Raw genomic sequence first — 27577 nt, forward strand, 5'->3', positions numbered from 1 at the left:
GAAAAATGAGATAATTAAAAATTATATACAAAAAAGTTAAAGTTTGAAAAGAATTTTAAGCCCTTTTGTATTTTAAATAGCTTACCCCTTTCCCTCCAAGGCTTATATCATTGATTTGGTAGACTAACTCATCGAAGGTTATATAAGGATTAAAGCTGTAATGTAATCTCAATGATGCAACATTATTATGAATTTCAAATTAGCGAATTGAAATCGGTATATTTGTTTCTATTATCCAAAATTGTATATTTTGAATTTGGTGATTTGGTGATGTTTGCGTGTTCGGGTGCTGCTCTTTTTGCATGCATCATCTCAGCGGGGTGCTTGAACCAGATCTGTCTCAGAGATAGGTGGTGGATCCTATACTATCTTCCAGACTTGTGTGTTCTGAAGCATAAACATTTCTATGCCACAGGATGACGGATTCTCTCACATTAAGGCATAGAGACAGACTTTAAAAAGGCATTACTTATTTAGGTTAGCAATTTCTTGCAAATATGCAGGGTCTAAGTTAGCTAGAAGGAGAACATAAATTACATTAGTACAAGAAAGTTGAAAACACAATGTCCTAATTTCTTAGCCCAAGAGAATAAATCACACACTCTTTGAATATGTTAAAAACCACTGAATTTAATATTTTAAAGAGTGAATTTTATGGTATTTAAATACCTCAATAAAACTATTATATTAAAAAATCACAAGAGAATCAAGCTATTTGCTAAGAGTCTCCCAGGTTTTCTCTTTCATGAATAGTCTTTTATGTTAATGACTGACCATATATTTGAAATCTTCACCTTGGTAGTCTAAAATAAAAAAGAAAAACACAAAGTTAGTGTGCGTAACCTCTGGAGTATGAATGTTGGAATTTGGCCGCATTATCTTCAAAGAATTAATGTGACATTTTAGTACACCCTTGCCCACTCCCTGTGCACAGACATTCTGGGAAATGCTATTCCACTATCTTGATTTCTGCTCTTTCAGTGGCTCATGTGTACAAAGGTGATCATCATTTCTACCTGGAAATGACATTGTTTTAAGAAGTGTGTATGTAGAGGGGACTGAGGACTATTGCAAGGAATATTAGAGGTTATCTTTTTCTTTAAACTGTTCATGTACACAATTTCTTATTTACTTCTTGTCTATTAAACAAGTGATTTTTAAAAATCAATAGATCCTTCTTGCTATGAGCATGAAGACACCTTTCCCTCAGTGTTTCATACTCAGCTCCCTCCAGAAGAATATGAAAACCGTATACAGAATGTCAACCAAGGTATGTTTTAATTTGTATGATTGTTTTCCATATTGTCACAAGAAAATGCTAGCTGTATACAGAAATAGTCTCTGATGAAATGATTTGATGTGGATGGGAGTAGATGAGGTTCTAGATGAATAAGATTGGTTATGAGTTAATCATTGTTGAAGTCAGTTGTTGAGGATTTATTACGCCATTCTTTCTATTTTGGGAGATGTTTGAAATTTTATATAAAAAAAGTTAAAGGAGAGCTGGCTACAAATAAGGAAACCTAGCTTAAGCAAAAAAGAAAATGTATGGAAAGAATCCTGGTGGTAGACAGCTCTTTGATTCCCAAGAGCATATTTGGTGGATAGTCATTGAGAAGGAGACTGTTCTAAAATCTTAGTGACCAACTGATCCAATCTAGGTTTGGTGCTACCCCTGGTCCAACCAACTCCTCCAACCCAGCTTGGATTCGAGTCACTATAGGAACATGTCAGCTTCTACCATGGATCACCACCGGATGGAGAGGAGCAGAGGACATTTCTAGGGAGACAGTTCTGACCAGACAGTACAATGTTTTGTCCTTTAATTTATTAAAAGTATATTTTAAAGAAACTCTTATGAATGTAGACATGGATGCATTTGAGTTATTTTAATGTTGTATTGTTTAAGAGTATATGAAACTTCAACTGAATGACTGAACCTATTTCAACTTAAAAGACTATTTTCAACTTGTATTATGGAAAAAAATTATGTATTTTATATCTAAGTAGGCCATTCACTGAAAAAGTAACTTCTACTTTAACTATTGGTAGTTTATTTTTTTAAATTATATTATTAATTAGAAAATAAAATCCCAGTCATCAAGCACAGATTTATTTGTTGAGAAATTTATAACTTATATTTGACTAAAACCTTCTTTACTCAAATTTTTTTTGTTTGAAAAGAATTTAAATTCAGAGGTCTTACTCTTTTTCTGTTTTTTTTCCAGCTATTGTTATAAAAATTTATTGTTTAATTATTAAATTTGTTTTGACTCTTGAATAATTAGCTATAAATACCCTTAGTCTTTTTTATTGAGGTAACCTTTTTTCTAAAACAAGTAAACCTTGTCTGAATTGAGCTGCTGGCTAGGGTTTTTCCCTTTTGGAGTTTAAAGTGGCAATTTATTTTATTTTGTAAGGTGGATTCCAGTTGTCACATAAGAAGACTCTTCTTTATGCATAGCCTTAAAGCACTAATGAGGGATCCACATGATCTTGTTTTAAAGACTTTAAACATGACGACAGTGAAAACAAGATATTTAATAAAGGGAATAAGAGTTCACATGTATTTTTCTTACCCTTGTTTTGAGAACTCAGAGTCTGAACAACTCATAGGTTGACTTAAGCCTCCATTCAAAGGTTGATAAAATTGACAAACTAGGGTGGGCTCTAGTGGTGTGTGCAGATGGATGTCAGACATCGGGGGCACATGCCCAGACCTTGCTTAGAAGACAGGTTTGAACAAAAAGTTGATTGTTCAGAGAGAGTGATGACAAATTATTAAAGGATCTAGTATTTAGGGAAAGTTCTGTTTTATATAAAGACTAAAATAAAATATATTTTAAAAGTTCTTTTCATATTGCCCATTATTCCAAAGAAATCAATAGCAAGAAGATTGATACAAGATAATGAATAACAGAAGTTTTATGAGAACTTCATTGCAAATTATGTAGCACATTTATCTTTTTAAGAATAAATCTTGGTCCTGGCTGGTTGGCTCAGTGAGTGGACAGAGCATCTTCCTGGTGTGTAGACATTCAGGGTTGGGTCTCCAGTCAGGGCACACAGGAGAAATGACCATCTGCTTCTCTTCCCCCTTTCTCTCCCCCTTCTTTCTCTCTTCCCCTCTTGCAGCCAGTGGCTCTATTGGTTTGAGCTTTGGCCCCGGGCACTGAGGATAGATCAGTTGGTCTGAGAGTTGGCCTCAGGTGCTGAGGATAGCTTGGTTGATTTGAGCATCAGCCTCAGATGGAGGTTGCCGGGTGGATCCTGGTTGGGGCTCATGCGGGAGTCTGTATCTATTTCCCCTCCTATCACTTAAAAAAAAAAAAGGAATAAATCTCTATGTATGATGTTTTTGGATCTGAAATTTAGAAGTTCTTATATGTGTGTTTTATTTCTTATATATTTTAATATATACTTATGGTAAATTTATAGAATAATGTACAATTATATTTATGAAAAATTTTGAACCTTTTAAATTATAGATTTCACCTGTGATGTGGAAAGAAATGAGTCATTGATCAAAGCAGAAAAGAGACCTTGCTCAAATACAGAAAAGATTGAGCTCAAGGCTAAACACAGCCAGGATTTTATTAAGCGAAACATTGAGGTATGTACTCAGAAATTTAGAAGCCTGAATGAGGACTAAATGAGTTATGAAAATGGAAATAGTTGTTTTCAGTGTCTTTCGATATTTTTTGACTGTGATGCATGTATATGTAATTTAAACATCATATATAACTGAAAGAAAAGTTTTATGAACCAGTACTTTACTATTTTCTTTTTTTTTTTTTGTACTTTTCTGAAGCTGGAAATGGGGAGACAGTCAGACAGACTCCCATATGCGCCCAACCGGGATCCACCCGACACGCCCACCAGGGGGCAATGCTCTACCTATCCTGGGCGTCGCTCTGCAGCAACCAGAGCCACTCTAAAGCCTGAGGCAGAGGCCATGGAGCCATCCCCAGCGCCTGGGCCATCTTTGCTCCAATGGAGCCTTGGCTGCGGGAGGGGAAGAGAGAGACAGAGAGGAAGGAGAGGGGGAGGGGTGGAGAAGCAGATGGGCGCCTCTCCTGTGTGCCCTGGCCGGGAATCGAACCCAGGACTTCTGAACTCCAGGCTGACGCTCTACCACCGAGCCAACCGGCCAGGGCCAGTACTTTACTATTTTCTATTCAATCCTATCCAATCTTAATCCTTATAGAAATACTAGCTGTGTTCTGTCCAGGTGGCTCAGTTGGTTAGGGCATAATCTCAATACACCAAGGTTGCAGGTTTGATCCGAGGTCAGGGCACATACGAGAATCCACCAATGAATGCATGAATAAGCGGGACAACAAATCGATGTTTCCCTCTCTCTCTAAAGATCAGGAAATAAAAATTTTAAAAATGCTGCAACTCAATACATTTATTGTATTTCCCCTGCAATTGAGTCTTGTTCCTGCAATTTGAAAACATTTAGATGAGAGTTTGGAACATGTTTCCCAGGTTTTAAATTTCATATTAGTAGCTGGTGCATTTAGAAATTTGAATGGAAAATGTTCCTGGCAGGGCTGGAGAGACCAACTGGTTGTTCCTCCCATCACCACCTGGCCCCACCCCATGAGCCTCCTGCAGTCCTTCCCTTGCCACTGTGCCTGGGTCAGCTCCCTGCCTCAGAGGCCTGGCCTTGGTCTTGGGCCCTGCAGCCTGACTGGCTTTGTTCTCAAAGCAGACTCAGACCAACATAGGGCGCTGCAGCTCCTTTATTAGACCAGTGTGTTAATCAACTCATTTGCAGCAAGAAATGTAACAGCGGTAGACAGAAGGCTCAGGGCAAACCACTGAGGCAGTTAGGTCATTAAAAAACTGCCTTGGTGAATGTGAAGTACTGACAAGAGGAGAGAGTTAAATAATTTTTCACAACTGAAGCCTGATCTTTTTTCCACAACTGCATGTTATTTCCATGCAGACTGCATTCAGGGGTCAGCTTGACCCTGCCAGGACTGCATTCTGGGATTCTTGACTTTTCTTTGCTCCATGTATCTATGACCTCAAGGAAACCTCTCCAGCTTGATCTGTCTTTTTGTGCTGGCCTACTGTATATTGATTTATTGTTTAATTTTCCAAGAGCAGTAGAGTTTTTCCCATGTCCAAGTTCTTGCTGACACAGCAGCTCTGGCATACATTACCCTTTTAACAATAGTAACTGAATTTTAATTTAAACTCCTGATATGATTTTCTTGGAATTTAAAAGCAGTTTCATTTAGTGGACACACGCCACATAGGAAGTGGCAAAAAAGACTTTTTCCAAATGCCCCAGAAAATGTTTTTGCTTTGATATAATATAAAGAGGGTTTTGAAAACTGCTTGTGTTTTATTTTATTTTTTTAATAAAATCTTCTTTAAAATGGTTAACATGGGGTCTGCTTACAGTGGAAATATCTTTGCTTGGAGAATGGACCTATATCAAAATTTTAACAGAAAATAAGATAGCCTGGCAGATGAAAAATGCCTAATTTCACAAATTTTACCGTAGTGTATCTGTACTGTAGAAATCTCAGGCTTCATTTTTATTTCCCTGAACTATGAATTACTTTGCATTTTTAATATTTTTCATTAATACATTCTTTAGTTGGCCAAGAATTCAGGAACACCAGTGGTGATGATTGACAGAGAGAAGAAGAGGCTGGTTGAACTTTTGAAGGACTTAGATGATAGAGATTCAGGGCTGTCCAGTTCTGAGGTATGTAAACTCTGATGTTCAATGACCCCTACATGTCTTTTCTTTTCTTTTTTTAAGTGATAGGAGGGGAATACAGAGATAGAATCCTGCATGTGCCCTGACCAGAATCCACCCAGCAACCCCTTGTTGGGGTCGATACTTAAAGCAGATGAGCCATCTTCAGTGCCTAGGACTGATGCTCGAACCAGCTGAGCTATTAGCTGTGAGAGGGGAAGAGAAGCAGATGGTCGCTTCTCCTGTGTGCCCTGACTGGGGATTGAACCCAGGACGTCCACACGCCGGACTGATGCTCTGTCTGCTGAACCAAACGGCCAGGGCCAACCTCTACACGTCTTAATATTTATTTTTATCATGCTATTGACCTATTAGTGTAAGTTCATCATAGTTTTTTAATTTATGAGATAATATTCTCTGACTTTAAAAAATCAGAGCAGAAAAGAGACCTTGCTCAAATACAGAAGCACAAAACAAGTAAACCTTGTCTAGATTGAGCTGCTGGATGGTGTTTTTCCCTTTTGGAGTTTAAAGTGGTAAATTATTTTATTTTGTAAGGTGGATTCCAGTTGTCAGCTATTCTTGAATGTGCCCTCACCAGGGATTTAGCCAGCAACATCTTCAATTTCAGACTACAGTCCAACCAACTGAGCTATCTGGCCAGGGCTTAATTTTTTTTTTTTTTTTTTGTATTTTTGTATTTTTCTGAAGCTGGAAATGGGGAGAGACAGTCAGACTCCCGCATGCGCCCAACCGGGATCCACCCGGCACACCCACCAGGGGGCAACGCTCTGGCCACCAGGGGGCGATGCTCTGCCCCTCCGGGGCATCGCTCTGTTGCAACCAGAGCCACTCTAGCGCCTGAGGCAGAGGCCACAGAGCCATCCCCAGTGCCCGGGCCATCTTTGCTCCAATGGAGCCTCGGCTACGGGAGGGGAAGAGAGAGACAGAGAGGAAGGAGAGGGGGAGGGGTGGAGAAGCAGATGGGCGCTTCTCCTATGTGCCCTGCCCGGGAATCGAACCCGGGACTTCTGCACGCCAGGCTGACGCTCTACCACTGAGCCAACCGGCCAGGGCCAGGGCTTAATTTTTTAAAAAATTGTTATTGATTTTTAGACAAAGAGAGGAAGGGAGAGAGAAGGAAGGGAAAGGGAAGCATTAATTTGTTGTTCCACTCAGTGTGCACTCGTCGGTTACTCCCCATGTGTGCCCTGATTGGGGATTGAACCCACAACCTTGTTGTTTTGGGATGATGCTCTTAACCAACTGAGCTAACTGGCCACGGCTCAAAGTCATACAGAATTTGAGTCACTTTTATTTAGGAAAAACTATATAACCAGAGTTTCTTATTTGTGAGTAACTAAGTAATATTATTTTAAAAATAACTATGTATGACTTTGATATGCCAACTTATAAGAATATTTAAAATGTTTAGTGCTATATCATATCCTTGTATGCATATACTGCAATCCACTCACTCTTTTTTTATTTTTAGACATTTAGTCTTTTTACCTATATTCTGTTTTGTAAATAACTTGGCAAAAATGTGTTAGTCAGTGTTCTGGGTTGCAAGAGACAGAGATGGACTTTGGTTTAAAAAAAACAAACAAAATGAATTTATTGGGAGACTTGGGCTGTTCGCAGACTCAATGGAAAGTTTGAAGAGCCAGGTTTGTAAACCATGTTTGTATCAAAGTAGCCAGAGCATGGCTGTGGAAACTCCTCAGAAGCAGGCTGCTTAGGAGCTGCACCATGTCACCAGACACTCCTGCTAGATGAGAGATCACGGCTGCCTCCTTCACTGCTACCAAGGCTGGGTACTCACTGCTGTTCTGTCACCTGTAATCACTTCCCGACTTGCCCTACATCTTCGCATCTCTCTTTCTCCCTCAAGAGTTAGGGTCCAGGGTATTTACTTCTGATTGGCCAAATCCAGGTCATTTGCTTGTCTTTTTGATGTCCATGGGTAGGAGAAGGTGAGGACCTGTCTCCCACTAACAGTCATGTAGTATTTGGTTTCACTGAAGAAGAGCGGGAGATTGGACGTTCGATTCAGGGAGAGACACATATGAGTCTTTCTGCATAATTTTTTGCATATATTTCTTCTGGTTACCACCTACAGGCTGATTCCTGGTGTAGGATTCACAAATCCAAAGTGTATGAAATTCTTAAGCTTCCTTGCTGTCCACTTGCCCCTTTATTCTAAATGTGTTCTTCATGATTCTTCTGTCCTCGTACTACATGCTTCCCTGTGTGACCTCACCCATTCACATGGCCAGAGGTTCAAGCCACTGTAGATATATGAGTGAGTCCAAAATACTTGTTTCCAACCCAAGTCTCTCTTGAACTTCAGACATATATTTAACTACCTAACATACCCTGTGGATATCCTAGGGACATTTGTGCAAATATCAAAAGACCCAAAACAGAATTCATCATCATTTTCCTTCTCACACCTACTACACCTGTATTTCCTAGTTTGGTCCATACGATCACCATCCCCTGGTTGACAAAATCAGGAATTTGGTTTCTATCTTTGATTCTTCCTCCTCCTTTTATTCTTATATCATATTATTTCTGGATTCTGTAAATTCTACTTCCTAAGTTTCTTTGGGCTCTATCTTATGTTCTGCACTCTCAGGAAATATTCCTTAATTCAACACTCATCACTGTTGTTCTAGATTTTGGCTTTTGCTTCTTAACCGGGCTTTCTGCCTCCAGTCTTGCCCTCACCAGCTACAGTTTCAAAGTACATGTTGTTTCTTTTATTAAGATGTGGTTAAGCTTGATTATTTCAACCAGGAAGCCTTCTCCAACCACTTTGTCCCTTCCTGACCCACCAACAGAGGGTAGATGTCCCTCCTGTCTCCCACAGCGCCCTGGGCTTACTGGTGAGCTTCACACTTTGTTAAAATCTTTGCCGCCAAGGGACTGAGAACTCCTTAAGGGCAGAAACTTGTGAGATTCATATTGAATTACCCAGTGTAATGCACACAGAATGAGATTTCTGAATGAATGTTATGAATGGGTCTTAACCTATTATTGTTAGGTTGGAGTCTAAAGGAGCCCTGGATCCAAACTTAACAATTGTGAAACAATAATGTTAGCTGAATGAGTTAGATGTCCAATTAAGCTAATAAAATCCAAACAACTGATTTTATAGACCCTATGTTACTTCACAGGGACAAATTTTGAAAATACCATATCCATGATTTCTCCTTGTTTAACATATCACAACCAGCTTTTCAAAGTGAAGAAATGGGATTGTAATGAGAACCAGACTGTGAGGCTAAGAGATTTAGTCCATGGGCAAAAACTCCACAAAGTGTAGTTTATGAAGATGCTTTACACAGAGTTGGCAGATAATGAAACCATCGATTATTTGTTTCTTTCACCATGCCAGTGTTAATTCTGTGCTTTTTAAAATTTTGGTTTTGTTTTTTTTTTTAAATGTGTTTGTGTGAAGTCCTCAATATCCATGTAGTAGCCTGAAAGATATATTATGTTTTGGAAAAAATGCAGCATGGGAATAACCTGGTGGCCTTGTTTCCTTCCAGGGTGATCAGTGTGGCTGGCTGGCCCCAGGAGAAGGGTACAGGCTTGCAGACACCCAGTATCAGCAGCTTGCTGAAATTGATGCAAAACTCCAAGAACTCTCAGCAGCCACCCCAAAAATGTCCCGCTTTCCTCCAAGACTTGAAAATCAGAATGACCAGGTATATTAAGCTCAGGAGTACATGGACTGTTCAGATGTAGGTATGTGTGCTAAAGCTAGTTCACATTTGAAAATCTGCTTGTTAACTAGAGAGGTTTCTTCCTGATTGCTTTTTGTTTCATGACTACAACTGTAGGGATAGTAATTTCCATAACAGTGTGGACTTTTCTTTGGTGACTTCTACTTTATCTATTTATTTATTTTTCCAGTGGGGAATTTGCTGGGATGGAGTCATTGAGGAAATATTATTTTAATATTATTATTTATGGTTAACTCTAATTCTTGATCATGATCAGGAAAGAGGAAAGGGAAGAAAATTGATATAGTACTCATTAGTCCTTTGAGAGCTATGTTTCTCTTTAGTCCTCTGGTTCTAGGTATTAGCAATGGCAGCCACTTGTCCCTTATTCTGACATACGCTTGCTTCTAGCTCCTTTAATTTAACACCAAACAGTGAAGCTCACTAACTTGATGATTACTCTGCTATGAGGGTTTTGAACTAAATGTTTTTCCTCTCTTGATAGTTCCCTCAAATATTCTTTTACAAAGCTAATAAAAGGTGTAGAAAAACAGGAGAAAAATAGCAGCTTTGGAAAAATAAAATTCTCTTTCCTCCACTATATTTCAGTACTTCCTGGGATCTAGTTTGGGTTTGCATGGTAGTTTTCACCTGAAGAGAAAATTGCTGATCTTTTGTTATTTTACTAACCCTCTGCCAATTTTATAAACACCTCAGCAAATCATTATCTTTCTTTTTTCTTTTTCTTTTTTTTTTTTTTAGTGAGAGAGAGAGAGAGAGAGAGAGAGAAACAGACAGGGACAGACAGACAGACAGGGAGAGAAATCAGAAGGATCACTTCTTTGTTGTGGCACCTTAGTTGTTCATTTATTGCTTTCTCATATGTGCCTTGACTGGGGGGCTCCAGGTGAGCCAGTGACCCCTTGCTCAAGCCAGCAACCTTGGGCTCAAGCTGCCAACTTTAGGTCTCAAGCCTGTGACCATGGGGTCATGTCTAAGATCCCATGCTGAAGCTGGTGACCCCACACTCAAGCTGGTGAGCCCATGTTCAAGCCAGCAACCTCAGGGTTTTGAACCTGGGTCCTTAGGGTTGCAGGCCAATGCTCTATCCCCTGCGCCACCGCCTGATCAGGCACCAAATAATTTTATGTACTATTTTAGATGCATGTGGTTTTCCTGGTTCTTAAAAAGATTTAAATATTCAGTAGACTATAAGTAATACTTCTGCTTTATAATGAATTATTTTTCCAAGCTGTCAATTGAAGGTTGAAGGTTTGGCTTTGGGCCAGTTGAAAACACCTCAGGGATAAAGAGCAGTGCTAAAAATGTTCAAAAGGAGTTTGTTCACTGACAAACCATTATGGAGCCAACTCAGCTTCTTCAGGGGATGTGCCTAAGGGTTAGGCAAAGCTGCCTCTGGCCTTTGCACAGCTGCAGTGGGGGTAGTGGAACAGCTGATTTCCGGATTGGGATCAGAATTCTTGGAAAACAGAATTGTAATCTCTTTTTCAGCTCAAGTGTATCCCTGGACATTGACACTAATTACATTGCTAGTTGAGTTGTGTTACTGGGCGCCATTTCTCTAAAGGAGGAAGCCACGACGGGGGAACACAGTTGTTCAGGGATGTTCTTTGTCCTTTTTGTGTTAGAGCCGAGTTTTTGTTATTGTTAGATTTCAAGGATAGCTGAGATCTCAAAGCTGAATAATTGTCCTAAAGATCAAAAATGTCTTTTTCATGGCTGTCAAATGGTATTCTTGGAGGAGAAACTGAGAATTTAGAGATTTGTTTAGCCATTAGGACTTTAAATAAAGCATGACTATGTTCAGGTTCTGTCATTGTCATCTAATCACATTTTCAGAGTTTACATTCATGGTTCTGATAGGATATTTAAAAAATAATAAAAAGGAAACCAGTACATGGCTCAGTTATATACTAAGATCATATATTTTTATGTGAAACAACATATATTTAGAGGGAAAAGAGGAAACTGTGTTTGGGATTCCCATTGGGTGCAGAAACAGGGATATAACATCCTAGTTGTTGAAAAGAAATAATTAGTGCTTTTTGCATGTGAAATAAAGAATATCTTTTTTGAGCTTTTGTTCAGTTTCCTCTTGGCATTTCCTTTTTTCTACCTAAAACCAGAATTGCACATTGAATTTTCAAGCCAGAAATGCTAACATGGCAAATTATTTTATGGATATTATTTTTGGATTGGAATTTTTTTTTTTGAACAACTATACTGAAAAGTATCTTGGATAAACCCAGAATATCTATTCAGTTGATGAATGGGCTCCAATCTATTGCTGAACAAATATTCATAATGAAGAGTCATGTTATTTTTATATTTTAACCCTTCTGCAAGCCATGAACTCATCAGTAATTTTTCTTCATGCTTTTAAAGAAAGTATCTTTTAAGTGAAATATAAATGTCTGCTTTTCAACAATTGATCCAATAAGTATTAATCAAGTACTCACTGTGTGTAGGGAGTTGTGGGGCACTTATAGATAAGTTAGCTAAACAGAACTGTGGGCATAAAACCTCATTTCAAGTTCTGGCTCTTCTGAGGACTTGGGAATTAATTAAAAACACGCCAAACTCCAGTTTCCTCATCTGTAAAATTGTAATAATAATACTATTATTTAGTATTCTTATATGTAAAGTGCTTAACAGTGTCTGACACAGAATTCTACCAATGATGTGATTATAATAATAATAAGTGACTTAAGGGCCCTGGCCGGTTGGCTCAGCGGTAGAGCATCGGCCTGGCGTGCGGGGGACCTGGGTTTGATTCCCGGCCAGGGCACATAGGAGAAGCGCCCATTTGCTTCTCCACCCCCTCCCTCCTTCCTCTCTGTCTCTCTCTTCCCTTCCTGCAGCCAAGGATCCATTGGAGCAAGGATGGCCCGGGCGCTGGGGATGGCTCCTTGGCCTCTGCCCCAGGCGCTAGAGTGGCTCTGGTCGCAGCAGAGCGACACCTGGAGGGGCAGAGCATCGCCCCCTGGAGGGCAGAGTGTCGCCCCTGGTGGGCGTGCCGGGTGGATCATGTCTGACTGTCTTTCTCCGTTTCCAGCTTCAGAAAAGAAAAAGAAAAAAAAAATAAGTGACTTAAGGAATTTATTTCCTTATGGGAGGTACAGATTAGATGTGGGTAACTGAGGTACTAGACGACATTGGTAAGCACAATGGAGGGATATAAGCTAAGTACTGTGGTTCAGAGGAGAGAGAAAGCACATCCAGAAGCAATATCAAGAAAGTCAATATTTATGAGAGGGACAGAAGGAATAAGACGAACTGGGGACTGAGGCAGAAGGGGTCAGAGGCCCAGGAGAAGACTGCTATTATAGTGCAGGAAGTTGAAAACTGGTGGCCTGCAGGGCAAATTTGGCTCACAGGTGGGTTTCCTTTAGCCTACACATAGGGTTTACATATGTTTTTTTTTTTGACAGAAACAGAGAGTCAGAGACGGACACATAGGGACAGACAGACAGGAAGGGAGAGAGATGAGAAGCGTCAATTCTTCGTTGTGGCTCCTTAGTTGTTCATTGATTGTGTTTTCGTATGTGCCTTGACCAGGCAGCTACAGCAGAATGAGTGACCCCTTGCTTAAGCCAGTGACCTTGGGCTCAAGCCAGTGACCTTGAGTTTCAAGCCAGCGACCTTTGGGCTCAAGCCAGTGACCATGGGATCATGTCTATGATCCCACTCTCAAGCCAGCAACCCCATGCTGAAGCTGGATGAGCCCGTGCTCAAGCCGGCTACCTTGGGATTTTGCACCTAGGTTCCTCCACATCCTAGTCTGACGATCTATCCACTGCACCACCGCCCAGTCAGGCAGGGTTTACAATTTTTTTCCCAGCTAACATTTAAAAATTGAGTGACCTCATACAAAAATACAAATTTCTAGTTTCTCTTGAAAAATTAGAAAACCTGGCAACATTAGGCCTGAATCCTTGCTTGGCCCACTGTAGGACTGAGCCAAGTAGCAGCTGCTGCCTCATATGGAGCACAGATTCTCTGGTTTGCTCCAGTCTCCACCATGCCATAGTACAGGCCCTGAGGCCTGCTGCATGATTTGTGTTACTTGTCCAGCCTCTGCACAGGCCATCAGCCCATCTTTGAATGCTGGCTCATTTGAAAAGAGGTGCTGTGGTGATTGTTGTTAGGTATTCAGATTAGTATGTGGCTTCTCCTCTGACCTTAAAGCAGCTTGTAGGGCACTGGAGGAGAGGATGTAAACATGGAACAGGCTGCGGAGTGATCATGTAGTAAAACAAAAACTACCACAGCACAAGAGCTGAGAGAGTGTATGTATGGGGGCACAGTGAAAGAAAAAGTCACTTGATGAAGGCATGATATTTAAAAGACTCCTTTGGAGATTTTTAAAAGTTGGTTCAATAAACAGTTTCCCAAACAAGTTGTAACATGCAGACTTTCTGACTAACCTGATTATGGCAACAATAAGGAGCCAAGTTGGTAGGCATATAAGCCTGGGATGATAAACGTACCTGAGTCATAATTTGAGGGACTCCAGAAATGTGATTCAGAGATGAAGAAAGTGCTGGTTGTTGTGAAAGGGAGAGAGGGGAAACCTTTTCCTAATGAGCTTGCTGATCACAGTGTTCTCATCTGGATGCCCTGGCCTGGCTCTTCACTTTATGGCAATTTTTTTTTTTTTTTTTTTGTATTTTTCTGAAGCTGGAAACGGGGAGAGACAGTCAGACAGACTCCCGCATGCGCCCGACAGGGATTCACCCGGCACGCCCACCAGGGGCGACACTCTGCCCACCAGGGGGCGATGCTCTGCCCATCCTGGGCGTCGCCATATTGCGACCAGAGCCACTCTAGCGCCTGAGGCAGAGGCCACAGAGCCATCCCCAGCGCCTGGGCCATCTTTGCTCCAATGGAGCCTTGGCTGCGGGAGGGGAAGAGAGAGACAGAGAGGAAAGCACGGCGGAGGGGTGGAGAAGCAAATGGGCGCTTCTCCTGTGTGCCCTGGCCGGGAATCGAACCCGGGTCCTCTGCACGCTAGGCCGACGCTCTACCGCTGAGCCAACCGGCCAGGTCGGCAATATTTTAAAAGCAGCATTTGGCTTTTATGTATCTGATTTCCTTAGTGTAAAACAAAGTATGTGTTCACATTCAGGAGAACAAATGGCATATTACTGCTGTTGCTTTAATGTGGATAGATCATGTAGCTGCAGTGTTTACAGCTGCTTTTTATTTTCATTTCATCTTAGCAAAAGAGAACTAATTGAGGCAATTTTAAGAAGGTCTGTGGTTTAAGTGTGTGTAGTTCTCTGTATTCATCTCCTAACTTTCCAACAAATCAGTTCTTTCCATTTTTTGTAAATCTTATGGTACAATTGAGTGAAGTTCCATAATTTAGCACTCTTATTTGGCACTGTAGTAGATTCCAGCTTTTTCCAGAAATATATAAGATATAGGAGTTCTGTAAGCATTCATTTTCTTAAATCCTTAGCAACTGGATTTAATAATAGATTTGTTCAGTTTAGCTCTTGTAAACAAGTGTAATTTATTTATCTTTAATGCAGTCAGTCTTACTAAAGCTAGAATTTCAGCTCATGGTATCATTTTTTTTTTCTGATTGGAAAAGAGTCTTCAGAAATTGATCTTATTGAAAAGAAATACTTATTTGTTTTTAAACCAAGTAGTTTAATTGAATATTAAGGTCTTCCTTAATTTGATTCATTTTCTTGCTCTTAAAATATTGATTCAGTTGTACATAATTTGGTAAGACCAACAAAATATCAACAAACATTTGATAGAGGAAAATTATAGTTGTGTTTACATATTTTCTTGCCAAGAGCATACTATTGCTGAGAGCAACAACTAACTTTTTTTTTCCTCTTCCTGTTTCAATAGTAGCAAGAACTGGGAAAATACAAACCTTTGTTTGGCATGCAATCCTGAAAGATGTTTTTTTTTTTTTTTTGAGCCCAGGGATTTGTAGTGTTCTAATAATGACCATATAGTCCAGTTGACTTCAAATTACTTTATATACTGGTGAGGGCAGGAATCTAGGAATTTTTTACGTATGCTAGTCACAAGCAGAGAAATCATATTGACCATCTATTCATTTCCAAAACTATAAAAGTATGACACTTTTTTTAAGAGAGGGGAGGGGCAATAGAGAGACAGACTCCCACATGCACCCTGACCAGGATCCATCTGGCAACCCTCATCTGGGGTCAAGGCTTGGACCAGCCGAGCTATCTCGGTGCCCGGGGCCAATGCTGGAACCAGTTGAGCCACTGGCTGTGAGAGGGGAAGAGGGAGAGAAGGGGAGAGGGAGGAGCAAGGAAGCAGATGGTTGCTTCTCATGTGTGTCACGTCCAGGGATCGAACCTGGGGTGTTGGCATCCAGGACTGACACTGTCCACTGAGCCAAGCCAGGGCCAGGGCCAGAAGTATGCCACTCTTAAGAGCATGGAAATATGGATTGAGAAATAAACAAGAAGTTACTTCAGAGATTCTTGCCTCTAATGTTAACCTATCAAACATTCTTAATTAAATTTGGGGAACTCTTACCACCTGTATTTTACAGATTACTTTGAAGTTTATATTTATATCCTTTTAATTTTAAACATTAAACCTCCTGTGTTTAAAAGGTTTCTTTTATTGCATGGCAATATTCCAAGATGATAAAAACAATCTGTGGGAAAGAATTTTCCCCTGTTTTTAGTACTGCCAGGCAAGTGATCCATCTGATGACAGGAAATAGCCGTAGCCTGTGGGAAAGTATAGTATTAGTTTGAAAACACATGGAACCTGGCTTGATTTAGGCACGTCTGTATTTTTCTGGCCCTTAACTCACGCCTTATTTGCATGTCAGATAACTCAGGAAGATGTGAGTAATTTCCTCTTTCTTTGATTTTTGGAAATGAGTTTACTTAACTTCAAAGATCCCTGTTGGCTCAATCAACAGTATAGATATTTTTCTAAGGATGAGCTTAGAATCCATTGGCAATCAATTAGTCAAATCAACAAATGTCTGTTGACCTCAGGGATAGTTCTCCTCTTGTGGCTCCTTCGGTATTCTTTGCATATCATGAGGGCATTCCTATATAACTCAGAAATGCAAAAAATATATGGATGGTCAGAGAGTCTGCTCATTATCATAGGAAATCAAGCTATTTCCTGATAATCGTGAAAACAGACCGCACTGTTTGGCACATTGATGTGACCATAGAACCTCTCCTGGCACCACAGAGCTTCTTCAATATACCACTGGGTAGTTTCTGCCAGTCTGTGACTCCCTTTTCTCATTTCCTGTTAGCTTCTGCTTTCACATGTTATCCTTTACTTTCTATTTGAACTATGTGGTGATGCTATCAGAGACCAAGCAAGGAAAGATGTTTTGTATCCTTACGTCTAACTGTAGAGAATTACAGACATATAAGCTATTCGAGTTTGAAGAAACTTTATCAGTAGAAATTGAGACCAAAAAAGAAAAAGTGATTTGCTCAAAGGTACACAGCTGGTCATACCAGTACAATCAGGGCTAAAATCTAACCTTTAGGCCAATACCTTTTGGGTACAGAGAGTTACATTGTCAGGTAACAAAAATAACTTTGGTAGATCATTTTTTTTGTTTTCTTAAAAATAAAAAAAATCATATTTTCTGCTTATGAAATTAATACATGCTTATTGTAGAAAACTCAGAATATACATCTAAAAAAATAAGATAAAATAAGATTTTTTTTTTAGTCTCTTTCTCTGCAAATACAGACACACACATGCACTTATATACGTATATGCAAACAAACATAATGTACCACTTAAAATTCTTGGTAAGAAACAATCCAAACACTCAGTTTGGATTTTGAAGATAATTAAATGAAGGAACTGTTTATAGATTTGAAGGAGCCAGTCATCGGTGCTGGGACAGCCGTGGAGGAGCAACAGTGAGTAGGGGAAAGGAGTGTATTGGAGCTTAGGAAGATCTAGAGCCATGGTTGAAGACTCATCCATCCAAAGTTGTCATCATAGAGGTTTTGGACAAAGAATTAACCAACCCTTCTGCCTTCAGCATGAGAATCTGAGCTGTCATTAACTTTGTAATTGTTTTCCTGGCAACTGATGAAAGTTGGAATGTCAACAATATTAGGAGGCAACTTCACTTACACTAAACATGACCCCTGGGTTGAAAGAACCATAAAGACCTGATGGGGAAAGCCATACTTTGAGTTTCTCTAAGGGCAGTGATTCTCATGGCTGGGCATGTCCCTATGTCCCTGCTGGAACCTTGGATGCTGTACCTATAAAATCATTTCAAGAAATGATTATGGGATATAAAGCCTTTAAAACAGGGTAGCTTCCTTGCCCCTTGTGCCTGGTCTGTGATAACACGAACTGCGGCAAAAACTCCCATTGAAGAGGATACCCAACACTGCATTGCTGTGTTTCCTGTCCTAAATCCTTCCGAATAGACTGATTCTAGGTGTGGCTCTGTTTGTCTTTGAGCATGAATATACAGTTGAATCTAAGAAAAACTTCCTGATGGGCACCTCAGGAATACATCACTGCCAAAATCATAATACCAGAGCAGTGAGGGGAAGGGGAAAACACCACAAGCCTTCTCTCCTTCTGCTCTGCAATCTCCTAATACTCCTCCCCCTATGTTGAGTAAACCTAATCACAGTGCAGAGGTCAAGCAGAGTGTGATTGTCCCAGCATGCATCAGGTGCTTACCACAGTATTTTTATTTTTTAATTTTTATCATTCTTATGTTGGTGGACAGTTAGGATATGCATAAAGCTGCTATGAATATTCATGTACAAAATGAGTAATACACTTTCTTTCTCTTGGACAGAGTCACAGGAGTGGAATTGCTAGGTCATTGAATAGGCAAATGTTTTTAAGAAACTGCCAGTTTTTCAAAGTGGTTGTACTATTATATACTTTCCTATAACCCGTGAGAGTTCCATGCGTTCCACACTCTCCGACATTTGCTGTTAAACATTTTCCTCTGGCCGTTCTAGTGGCTGTGTAGTGATATCCTCCTGTGACTTTAATTTGCTTTTCCCTGATGCCTTAATGGTGGGGAAGGCTTTTTCTCATACTTATCTGTCATTCACCTATCTTCTTTTACGAAGTGTGTGTTCAAGTTGTTTTAGAACTGGATTGTCTTTTTATTATTTATTCTTGTTTATTATTAATTATGTGAATTCCTTATATATACCAGATTTAAGTCCTTTTAGACTCGTGCGTTACGGTATTTTTCTCTCAGTAGGTGGCTTATCTATTAACGGTGACTTTGTAAAATTTAAAAATATTGATGAAGTCTGATGTAAAACTTTTTTCCTTGTGTCTTTTCTTTGCCTACCCAAAGATTAAAATAAAAAAATCATAGCTGTAGATCATTAAAGTGATGTCCTTTTTAAAACATGGTTTCCAGGCCCTGGTTGGATGGATCAGTGGATAAGCTATTCCTCTTTCTCCCCCCCCCCCCCTCCCTGCCCAGATGAGGAAACAGGCACAGAGAGTTTACTTGACTTCCCTAAGGCCCTCTTAGTAGTCAGGGAGAGCCAGGATTCAAAACTCGTGACTTTGACAATTCTAGGTCTCTTTTCACTATTACATAGCTTCCTCTCATAACATGGATAGCGGATAGGCAGGGTTTTTTTTCTATAATTTATCTACAATGAATTTGAAGTCAAGAGAAACTATGATTTGCCTGAGATTCCAAGCTGTTAAGTGCAGGGCATGGACCAGAGCCCAGGTCACTACTTCCTGGCCACTGCTTTTTTCCTGCTTTCCATATGATTGAGTTCATGTCACTTCCTTGTTTTATTTAGAATTGAACATTTCCCTTCTCAAATAGGAAGAGTTTAAAGAATTATAAATATAATTTTAAGGGAAGCAATATTGCTTGAGAAGCAAAGCCAATCTTTAAGGCTGAATTGCTTTAGAGTGGTGTCTGATGGTTCATTTTCAGCCTGGGTTGATTTTTTTTTTTTTTAAATTAGGAACCTGACCTTCATGATGATGACAGAAATATGGAAATAACTCTGGGGGAAAAGGTACTTCGGGACACCAAGGAGCAACGGGTTCGGCAAAATCGGCTGAGAGAGATAGATGAAAAGCTAAGAAAGATGAAGGAAAATGTGGCAAGTCTTTTTTATTTGAATTTAATTGTAACCAATTATTATATTTAAAAAGGTTCCAGTTTCCTTTGACTGTTTTATGGCTGTTTTTATGTGTTAAATCTGTCAAGAGAAATGACATGGGAATTGGTAAGAGTTTGAATGAAAGCTAGTACACTAATGTGATGTATAGAACTTAAAGGAGAATTATTCTTAGTTTATGTGACATACTTTGTGAAATAATACCTGCTTAGAATAATGATCCATATGCCTAATATTCTGATTTATGGCAACATACATGTCTTTTTTTTGTGGAAAAATTTGGTAGTTGCTCTCTATAACATTATCTTTATATATTGAACTTATCACTTAAGTATTCCCAACTTTCTGTTTATAATTCATAAAATATTATTACTCATTAAGTTTAATACATTATAAATCCTTAAATATAAATCCTGAGCCTATTCCATGTTTTAAGTACTTGCCATTTAAAGACATATCATTGCAGATGAGAGATCTCTCTCTCTCTCTCTTTTTTTTTTTTTGTATTTTTCTGAAGTGAGAAGCAGGTGGGGGGGGTGCGGGGGTGTAGGCAGACAGACTCCTGCATGCGCCAACTGAATGGGGATCCACATCAGAGCCATTCTAGCACGAGGCCATGGAGCCATCCTCAGTGCCTGGGGCAACTTTGCTCCCATGGAGCCTTGACTGCGGGAGGGGAAGAGAAAGAGAGAAAGGAGAGGGGGAAAGGTGGAGAAGCAGATGGCACATCTGTGTGCCCTGGCTAGGAGTCGAACCCGGGACTTCCACACTCTGGGCTGATGCTGAGAGATCTCTTAAATCAACTAGATTGTGTGCCGGTTAAAATTCTGAACCTATTAAAAATACTCTATTAAATTGTGATTTTTCCAGCCCTGACTGATAGCTCGTTTGGTTAGAGCACGGTCACAAAATTATGATTTTTCCAGCTACCCACATGATGTTTCCAACTGGATACTTGGCTTTTACCTAAAATTAAATGTGATAAGGCTGCATTTGTGATTCTACCTATGTCCTCTCTCTCAGGGCTGGTCTCATCCTACTCACCAGCACTGCTGACTCCTGTCTCCTCCTGAATCCTGTTATCTCGGGTGATCTTTGAGCCTCTAAGTTTTAACCAGTCTGTCTAATTTGTTGGCATATCTTACCAGAGTTCCTATGACTCTTTGAAAATCTTTTTTTTTTTCATTTTTTAATTTAATTTAATTTTTAAATAAATTTTCATTAATTTTAATGGGGTGACATCAATAAATCAGGGTACACATGTACTGACTTGTGTCGCCCTTCACTCAGCATTGCCACCTCCTGTCTAAGCCGCTTATTCCTCATCACTCTCTCCTCTCATTCCATTCGATATGCTGCTCCGTGGGAGTGACATCACGTAAAGTGACTTGGTTAAATTCTGATCTCCTCAGGGCTCCCCCAGAGTGCTGGCCAGCCCTGCCTGGGATTCTCTGCCCCACATCGCACCCTGCTGCCAGCGTGGACAGGGCTCTGACCTCATGCCACAGGCATTGGCTCTAAAGGGGTCAACACACTGCGCTGCTTTTTATTATTCACTTTTACTTATCTTTAAAAAAATTTTTTTAGACTTTATTTATTCATTTTAGTGCGGAGAGGAGAGAGAGATAGAGAGAGAGAAGGGAGGAGAAGCAGGAATCATCAACTCCCAAATGTGCCTTGACCAGGCAAGTCCAGGGTTTCGAACCGGTGACCTCAGCATTTCAGGTCGATGCTTTATCCATTGCACTACCACAGGTCAGGATTTACTTACTTTTTATGGGAAATGTAATGTGGATTATATTTCAGGGAGACCTCTATATTTAATTTCTGAGGGATTTTTTTCCTCCTTGAGTCTGCAGATATGGGAAGAGGTAGCAGAGGTAGCAATGGTTAGGAAGTGGAAAGGGGCTTTTGGCCAGTAGTTGTGGTGGTGATGGAGCATTTCAAACTTGATGTGGCAAATAAAGTGTTTGCTGTTTGACCAATTTTAAGAACTATTGGTACTTCTCACCCCATACCTGCCAATCCAAGGCAGGCGAAGCACATTGTTCTCTATAATTCAGTTTTCCTGGTTTCTGATCATTTATTATATGGCTTGAACATGTATCTGGTCTTTTTAACCATGTGGCTATTATTATTTAATCTTTGACTCAAAACCCAAGTTCTTTAAGACATATTTTATTCCAATTTCTTATGAAGGTTGGCTAGACTTAAAGAGACATGGTAAATATGAAGAGTTGGTTGTGAACTAAGTGGAAAAGAATAATACATAAGAAGAGCTCTTATAGTGTACCTACTATGTGCCAGCCACTGTTCCTAGTACTTTACTTATTAACTTACCTAATCTTCACACCCACTCTAAGATGTAAACACTACTGTCTTCATTTTATAGATGAGGAAATGGAGGTACAGGGGGGAGTAACTTACAGTTGTATAGTCAGTGGAAGAGAGTATTCAAATGGTTAGCTTTTCACAGCTGTGTATACTACCCTTCTGGTACCGATGTACTTTTCTATTCATGATTAATATTGTTTTTTTTTTTAATAATTAAAGTGTTATAAGTTTTTTTTATAACCAGTAATATTCATGAGAAAAATGGAATCCTTTATATGCATGATAATTTCACAATTGTGTATTTTATAGTTAACACTTTCAGAAACTGGTATCTGTTTGATACACATGAGGGTTAATCTATATATTATCTTTATGTTTTAACGGCTTATTGTTTCATAATATCATATTGTGTACATCATAATATCATGTACTGTGTGTGTACTTTCAAGGGAAGAGACTGTATCTATTTCAAACTCTGCAAAGCCCACTGTACCAAGCTTCTATTATAGATACTTTGTGGATTGGAAATCTGGAGACCTGCATTCTTGTTTCAGTGTTGTCAGTACTCTGCTCTGTTAGCTCGAATAACTCACTATGTCTCTTTGAGACTTGGTTTGTTACTTTGAAATCAGGGTAGGGCTAGATTACCTTGTTGTTGTTTTTTTGCTTGTGATTCTTGGAACACTTCATTTTGGTGAGAGATGAATTTATCTAAAACTCAGTTTGTGTACTTCCTAAATATTTTAGTATTTATAGGCTAAAATAGTCTATTAAAATTACTTTTAGAACTTTAGTAACACTTTTTAGGAGAATGTGAGATTGTCTTTTTAAAAAAATTTTATTTAGAAAATTAAATTTAACAGGGTGACATTGCTCAATAAGAGTACATAGGTTTCAGGTGAACATTTCTATAGTATTTGAACTGTTGATTATGTTGTATACCCATCACCCAAAGTCAGATCACTTTCCATCACTGTGTATTTGTCCCTCTTTGTCCCTTCCTCCCATCTCCCAAGTCCCCCTCCCTCTGGTAACCACTTCACTTTTATCTATGTCCATGACTCTTAGTTTTCTATCCCACATATGTATGAAATCATACAATAGTTAGCTTTTTCTGCTTATTTCACTCAGTATAATGTTTCCAAGGTCCATCCATGTTGTTGTAAGTGGCACTATGTCATCATTTCTTATGGCTGAGCAATATTCCATTGTATATACATACCACGTCTTCTTCATCCAATCCTCTCTTGAAGGACATTTTGGTTGTTTCCATATCTTGGTCACTGTGAACAATGCTGCAATGAACACGGGGGTGCATGTGTCTTTGCATATCAATGTTTTCGAGTTTTTTTGGTAGATAACTAGTGGAAGGATTGCTGGGTCATATGGTAGTTCTAGTTTTAGGTTTTTGAGGAACTACCATACTTTCTTCCATAATGGTTGTACTAGTTTACATTCTCACCAGCAATGAAAGAGGGTTCCTATTTCTCCACAGTTTCTCCAACACTTGTTATTACCTGTCTTGTTGATAATAGCCAATCTAACAGGTGTGAGGTAGTATCTCATTGTAGTTTTGATTTGCATTTCTCAAATAGCTAATAAAGATGAACATCTTTTCATATATCTGTTGGCCATTTGTATGTCCTCTTGGGAGAAATGTCTGTTCAGGTCCTGTCCCCATTTTTAAAATTGGATTGTCTGCTTGTTTGTTGCTGAGCTTTGTGAGTTCTTTATATATTTTGGATATTAACCCCTTATCAGAGCTCTTGTTTGGTAATATCATCTTTCATTTAGTTGGCTGCCTATCTGTTTTGTTGTCAGTTTCTTCTGCTGTGCAGAAGCTTTTTAGTTTTATATAGTCCCCTTCATTTATTTTTGCCTTTACTTCCCTTGCTGTTGGGGACAAATTAATAAATTGTTCTCTATGGCCAAGGTCCATGAGTTTAATACCTATGTTTTCTTTTAAGTAATTTATTGTCTCAGATCTTGTATTTAGGTCTTTGACCCATTTGAATTAATTATTATTTTATTTTATTATATTTATTTATTTATTTCTGAAGCTGGAAACGGGGAGACAGTCAGACAGACTCCCGCATGCGCCCGACCGGGATCCAGCCGGCACGCCCACCAGGGGCGATGCTCTGCCCCTCCGGGGCATCACTCTGCCGCAACCAGACCCACTCTAGCACCTGGGGCAGAGGCCAAGGAGCCATCCCCAGCGCCCGGGCCATCTTTGCTCCAATGGAGCCTTGGCTGCGGGAGGGGAAGAGAGAGACAGAGAGGAAGGGGGGGGGGGTGGAGAAGCAAATGGGCGCTTCTCTTATGTGCCCTGGCTGGGAATCGAACTCGGGTCCCCCACACGCCGGGCCGACGCTCTACCGCTGAGCCAACCGACCAGGGCCTTGAATTAATTATTTTGCAGGGGACAAATTATAGTTAAATTTTATTTTATTTTATTTTGTTACATGTGGTGTCCAATTTTCCCAGCACCATTTATTGAAGAGGCTTTCTTTTCTCCATTGTGTTTTTGGCTCCTTTGTCGAAGATTATTTGTTCATATATATATATATATATATATATATATATATATATATATATATATATATATATATCTAGTTTTATTTCTGGGCTCTCAATTCTGTTCCATTGGTCTGTTTTTCTGCCAATATGATGTTGTTTTGATTATTGTGGCTCTACAGTATAATTTTAAGTCAGATAGTGTGATATTTCTGGCTTTCTGGCTTCTTTCTTTTTTATCAATATTGCTTTGGCTATTTGGGTTTTTCTTATGGTTCCATACAAGCCTAGTGATTTTTTTGTTCTATTTTTTAAAAAAATGACATTGGGATTTTAATTTTTTTTATTTTTTTTTCATTTTTTTTTTTCTGAAGCTGGAAACAGGGAGACACAGTCAGACAGACTCCCGCATGCGCCCGACCGGGATTCACCCGGCACGCCCACCAGGGGCAATGCTCTGCCCACCAGGGGGCGATGCTCTGCCCATCCTGGGCGTCGCCATGTTGCGACCAGAGCCACTCTAGCGCCTGAGGCAGAGGCCACAGAGCCATCCCCAGCACCCGGGCCATCTTTGCTCCAATGGAGCCCTGGCTGCGGGAGGGGAAGGGAGAGACTGAGAGGAAAGCGCGGCGGAGGGATGGAGAAGCAAATGAGAGCCTCTCCTGTGTGCCCTGGCCGGGAATCGAACCCGGGTCCTCCGCACGCTAGGCCGACGCTCTACCGCTGAGCCAACCGGCCAGGGCCGACATTGGGATTTTGATGGAGATTGAATTTACCCTTTGAGTAGTATGAATGTTCATGTATGTCCTCGTGCCTCCTGACCATCCAGAGTATGATCTATTTATTTAAAAAATGTGTAAGGCAACATTAAAAAAAGGCTAATGTATTGTATGTTCTTGCTTCCATAAATTGGTTATCAAACAAACATGACTTAAGTTAATAAAACTGTAACTGGAACTAATTTCATTTTTTGGAAAAATAAAACAAAAAACAACTCACTCCCGGAGGTCAGCAGGCATGAAAAAAACTCACTATTCAAAGGGTTAAATTTGTTTATTGCTTTGGGTTATATGGGCATTTTAACTATGTTGACTTTTCCAATCCATGAACATGGAATATTTTTCCATTTCATTGTGCCTTTTTCATCTTTTTTTCCAGTAATGCTTTGTAGTTTTCAGTATATAGGTCCTTCACATCCTTTGTTAAGTTTATACCTAGATATTTTATTCTTTTGTTGCAGTTGTAAAAGGGAATTTTTTTTTTTTAGTTCATTTTCTGAAGTTTTATCATTGGCATATAGGAAAGCAATAGACTTGTGTATTGATTTTATATCTTGTGACTTTACCATATCGGTTTATCGTTTCTCATAGTCTTTCGGTGGAGTCTTTGGGGTTTTCTATATACAGGATCATGTCATCTGCAAAAAGTGATACCTTTACTTCTTCTTTCCTGATATGGATGCCTTTTATTTCTTTCTCTTGCCTGATTGCTCTGGCTAAAACTTACAGAAATATGTTGAATAAGAGTGGAAAGAGTGAACAGCCTTGTCTTGTTCCTGATTTTAGAGGAAAAGCCTTCATTTTTTCACCAGTTAGTATAATATTAGCTGATCATTTGTTATATATGGCCTTTATTATATTGAAGTACTTTCCTTCTATACCTATTTTATTGAGTGTTTTATTTATTTTTATTTTTTCTTTAGATGAGAGGAGGGGAGATAGTGAGGCAGACTCCTGCATATACCTGAACTGGGTACATCCAGCAACTTGATCTGGGGCCAGTGCTTAAGTACCAAGCAATTTTTAGTGCCTGAGGCTGATGTACTTTGATGGAGTTATCCTCAGTGCCTGGGGCCATGCTCCAACCAATGAAGACACTGACTGCAGTAGGAGAAGAGAAAGAAAAGGTAGAGTGGGAGGGGCAGAGAAGCAGATGGTCACTTCTCCTGTGTGCTCTGACCAGGAATCATGGGGTGGTTACCATTAAATTTTAAGAGAAAAATGGTCATACATACAAGAGTCCTTTGTCTTATGAATGTTTCTTCACTCTATCCTCCTTTGCTACTGCAGATTTTTATCTTCTCCCTTTTTATGTTATTGTTGTCACAGATTATCCTTGTTTTTATTGTGACCTTGTTGGAGTCACCCACGAAAATGTCATTACTGAAACACAACCTTAAAAACTGGAAGGAGCAAGAAGTATAGAATATCACTCAGCAAAAACAACTGACAGAAACACAAAAGAGAAGAACCAAACAAGACACAGAGCTACCAGATAACAAAACACAAAATGGTTTGAGCAAGTCGGCCTAGCAGTGGTCGGCAAACTCATTAGTCTACAGAGCCAAATATCAACAGTACAACGATTGAAATTTCTTTTGAGAGCCAAATTTTTTAAACTTAAACTATATAGGTAGGTACATTCCTTATTGAGGTAGTGCCTGCATGTGGTATTTTGTGGAAGAGCCACACTCAAGGGGCCAAAGAGCCGCATGTGGCTTGCAAGCCGCAGTTTGCCGACCAAGGGCCTAGGGTATTGAGGATGGCTTCGTGGCCTCTGCCTCAGGCGCTAAAATAAATGGCTTCATTGCTGAGCAAAGGAGCAACAGCCCTAGGTGGGCAGAGCATCACCCTCTAGTGGGCTTGCCAGGTGGATCCTGGTCAACGTGCATGCGGGACTCTGTCTCTCTGCCTCTCCTCCTCTCACTAAAAAAAAAAAAAGTACTGAAAGAGAAAGAATTGCTACCAAGAGTACTATATCCATCAAAGTTATCCTTTGCATATGAAGGGGAAATAAAAACTTTTGCAGACATACAGAGCTGAGGGAATTTATCACCAGAAAACCCCCACTGCAGGAAATACTCAAGGGGGTTATTTGGCCAGACACAAAGAACAAAACAAATCAATGATTTATTTGAACTGGCTCTCCATTCTCTTCTCCCTCTTTTCTTCTTCTGATATACCTATTATTTTTTCTGATGGAGTCAGACAATTCTTATAGAGCTCTCCATTTTTTTTAAAATTCCTGAGTTTCTCTCCTCTTCTTTCTGTAGCATCTCTAGTTGCCTGTTTTTGATGCCACTGATTCTTCTATCTGGCATGTTCTTTTAGCTAAAC

At 39.7% G+C, this 27577-nt stretch overlaps 1 protein-coding gene across 3 annotated transcripts in view; it reads left to right on the forward strand.

The window, feature by feature from the left end:
• FSIP1 (fibrous sheath interacting protein 1) overlaps positions 1 to 27577 on the forward strand; it is a 285720-nt gene that overhangs the window by 44478 nt on the left and 213665 nt on the right. For 2 of the 3 annotated variants that reach the window (XM_066277143.1, XM_066277142.1), the window contains exons 6-10: positions 1172 to 1270; positions 3489 to 3613; positions 5618 to 5728; positions 9280 to 9438; positions 19452 to 19596. In XM_066277143.1, the coding sequence (XP_066133240.1) occupies positions 1172 to 1270; positions 3489 to 3613; positions 5618 to 5728; positions 9280 to 9438; positions 19452 to 19596 (639 nt within the window). The remainder of the gene's footprint in view (positions 1 to 1171; positions 1271 to 3488; positions 3614 to 5617; positions 5729 to 9279; positions 9439 to 19451; positions 19597 to 27577) is intronic. The other variant, XM_066277144.1, reaches the window with a different exon arrangement.

This window comes from Saccopteryx bilineata, chromosome 4 (assembly GCF_036850765.1).
Source record: "Saccopteryx bilineata isolate mSacBil1 chromosome 4, mSacBil1_pri_phased_curated, whole genome shotgun sequence".
Lineage (NCBI taxonomy): Eukaryota > Metazoa > Chordata > Mammalia > Chiroptera > Emballonuridae > Saccopteryx > Saccopteryx bilineata.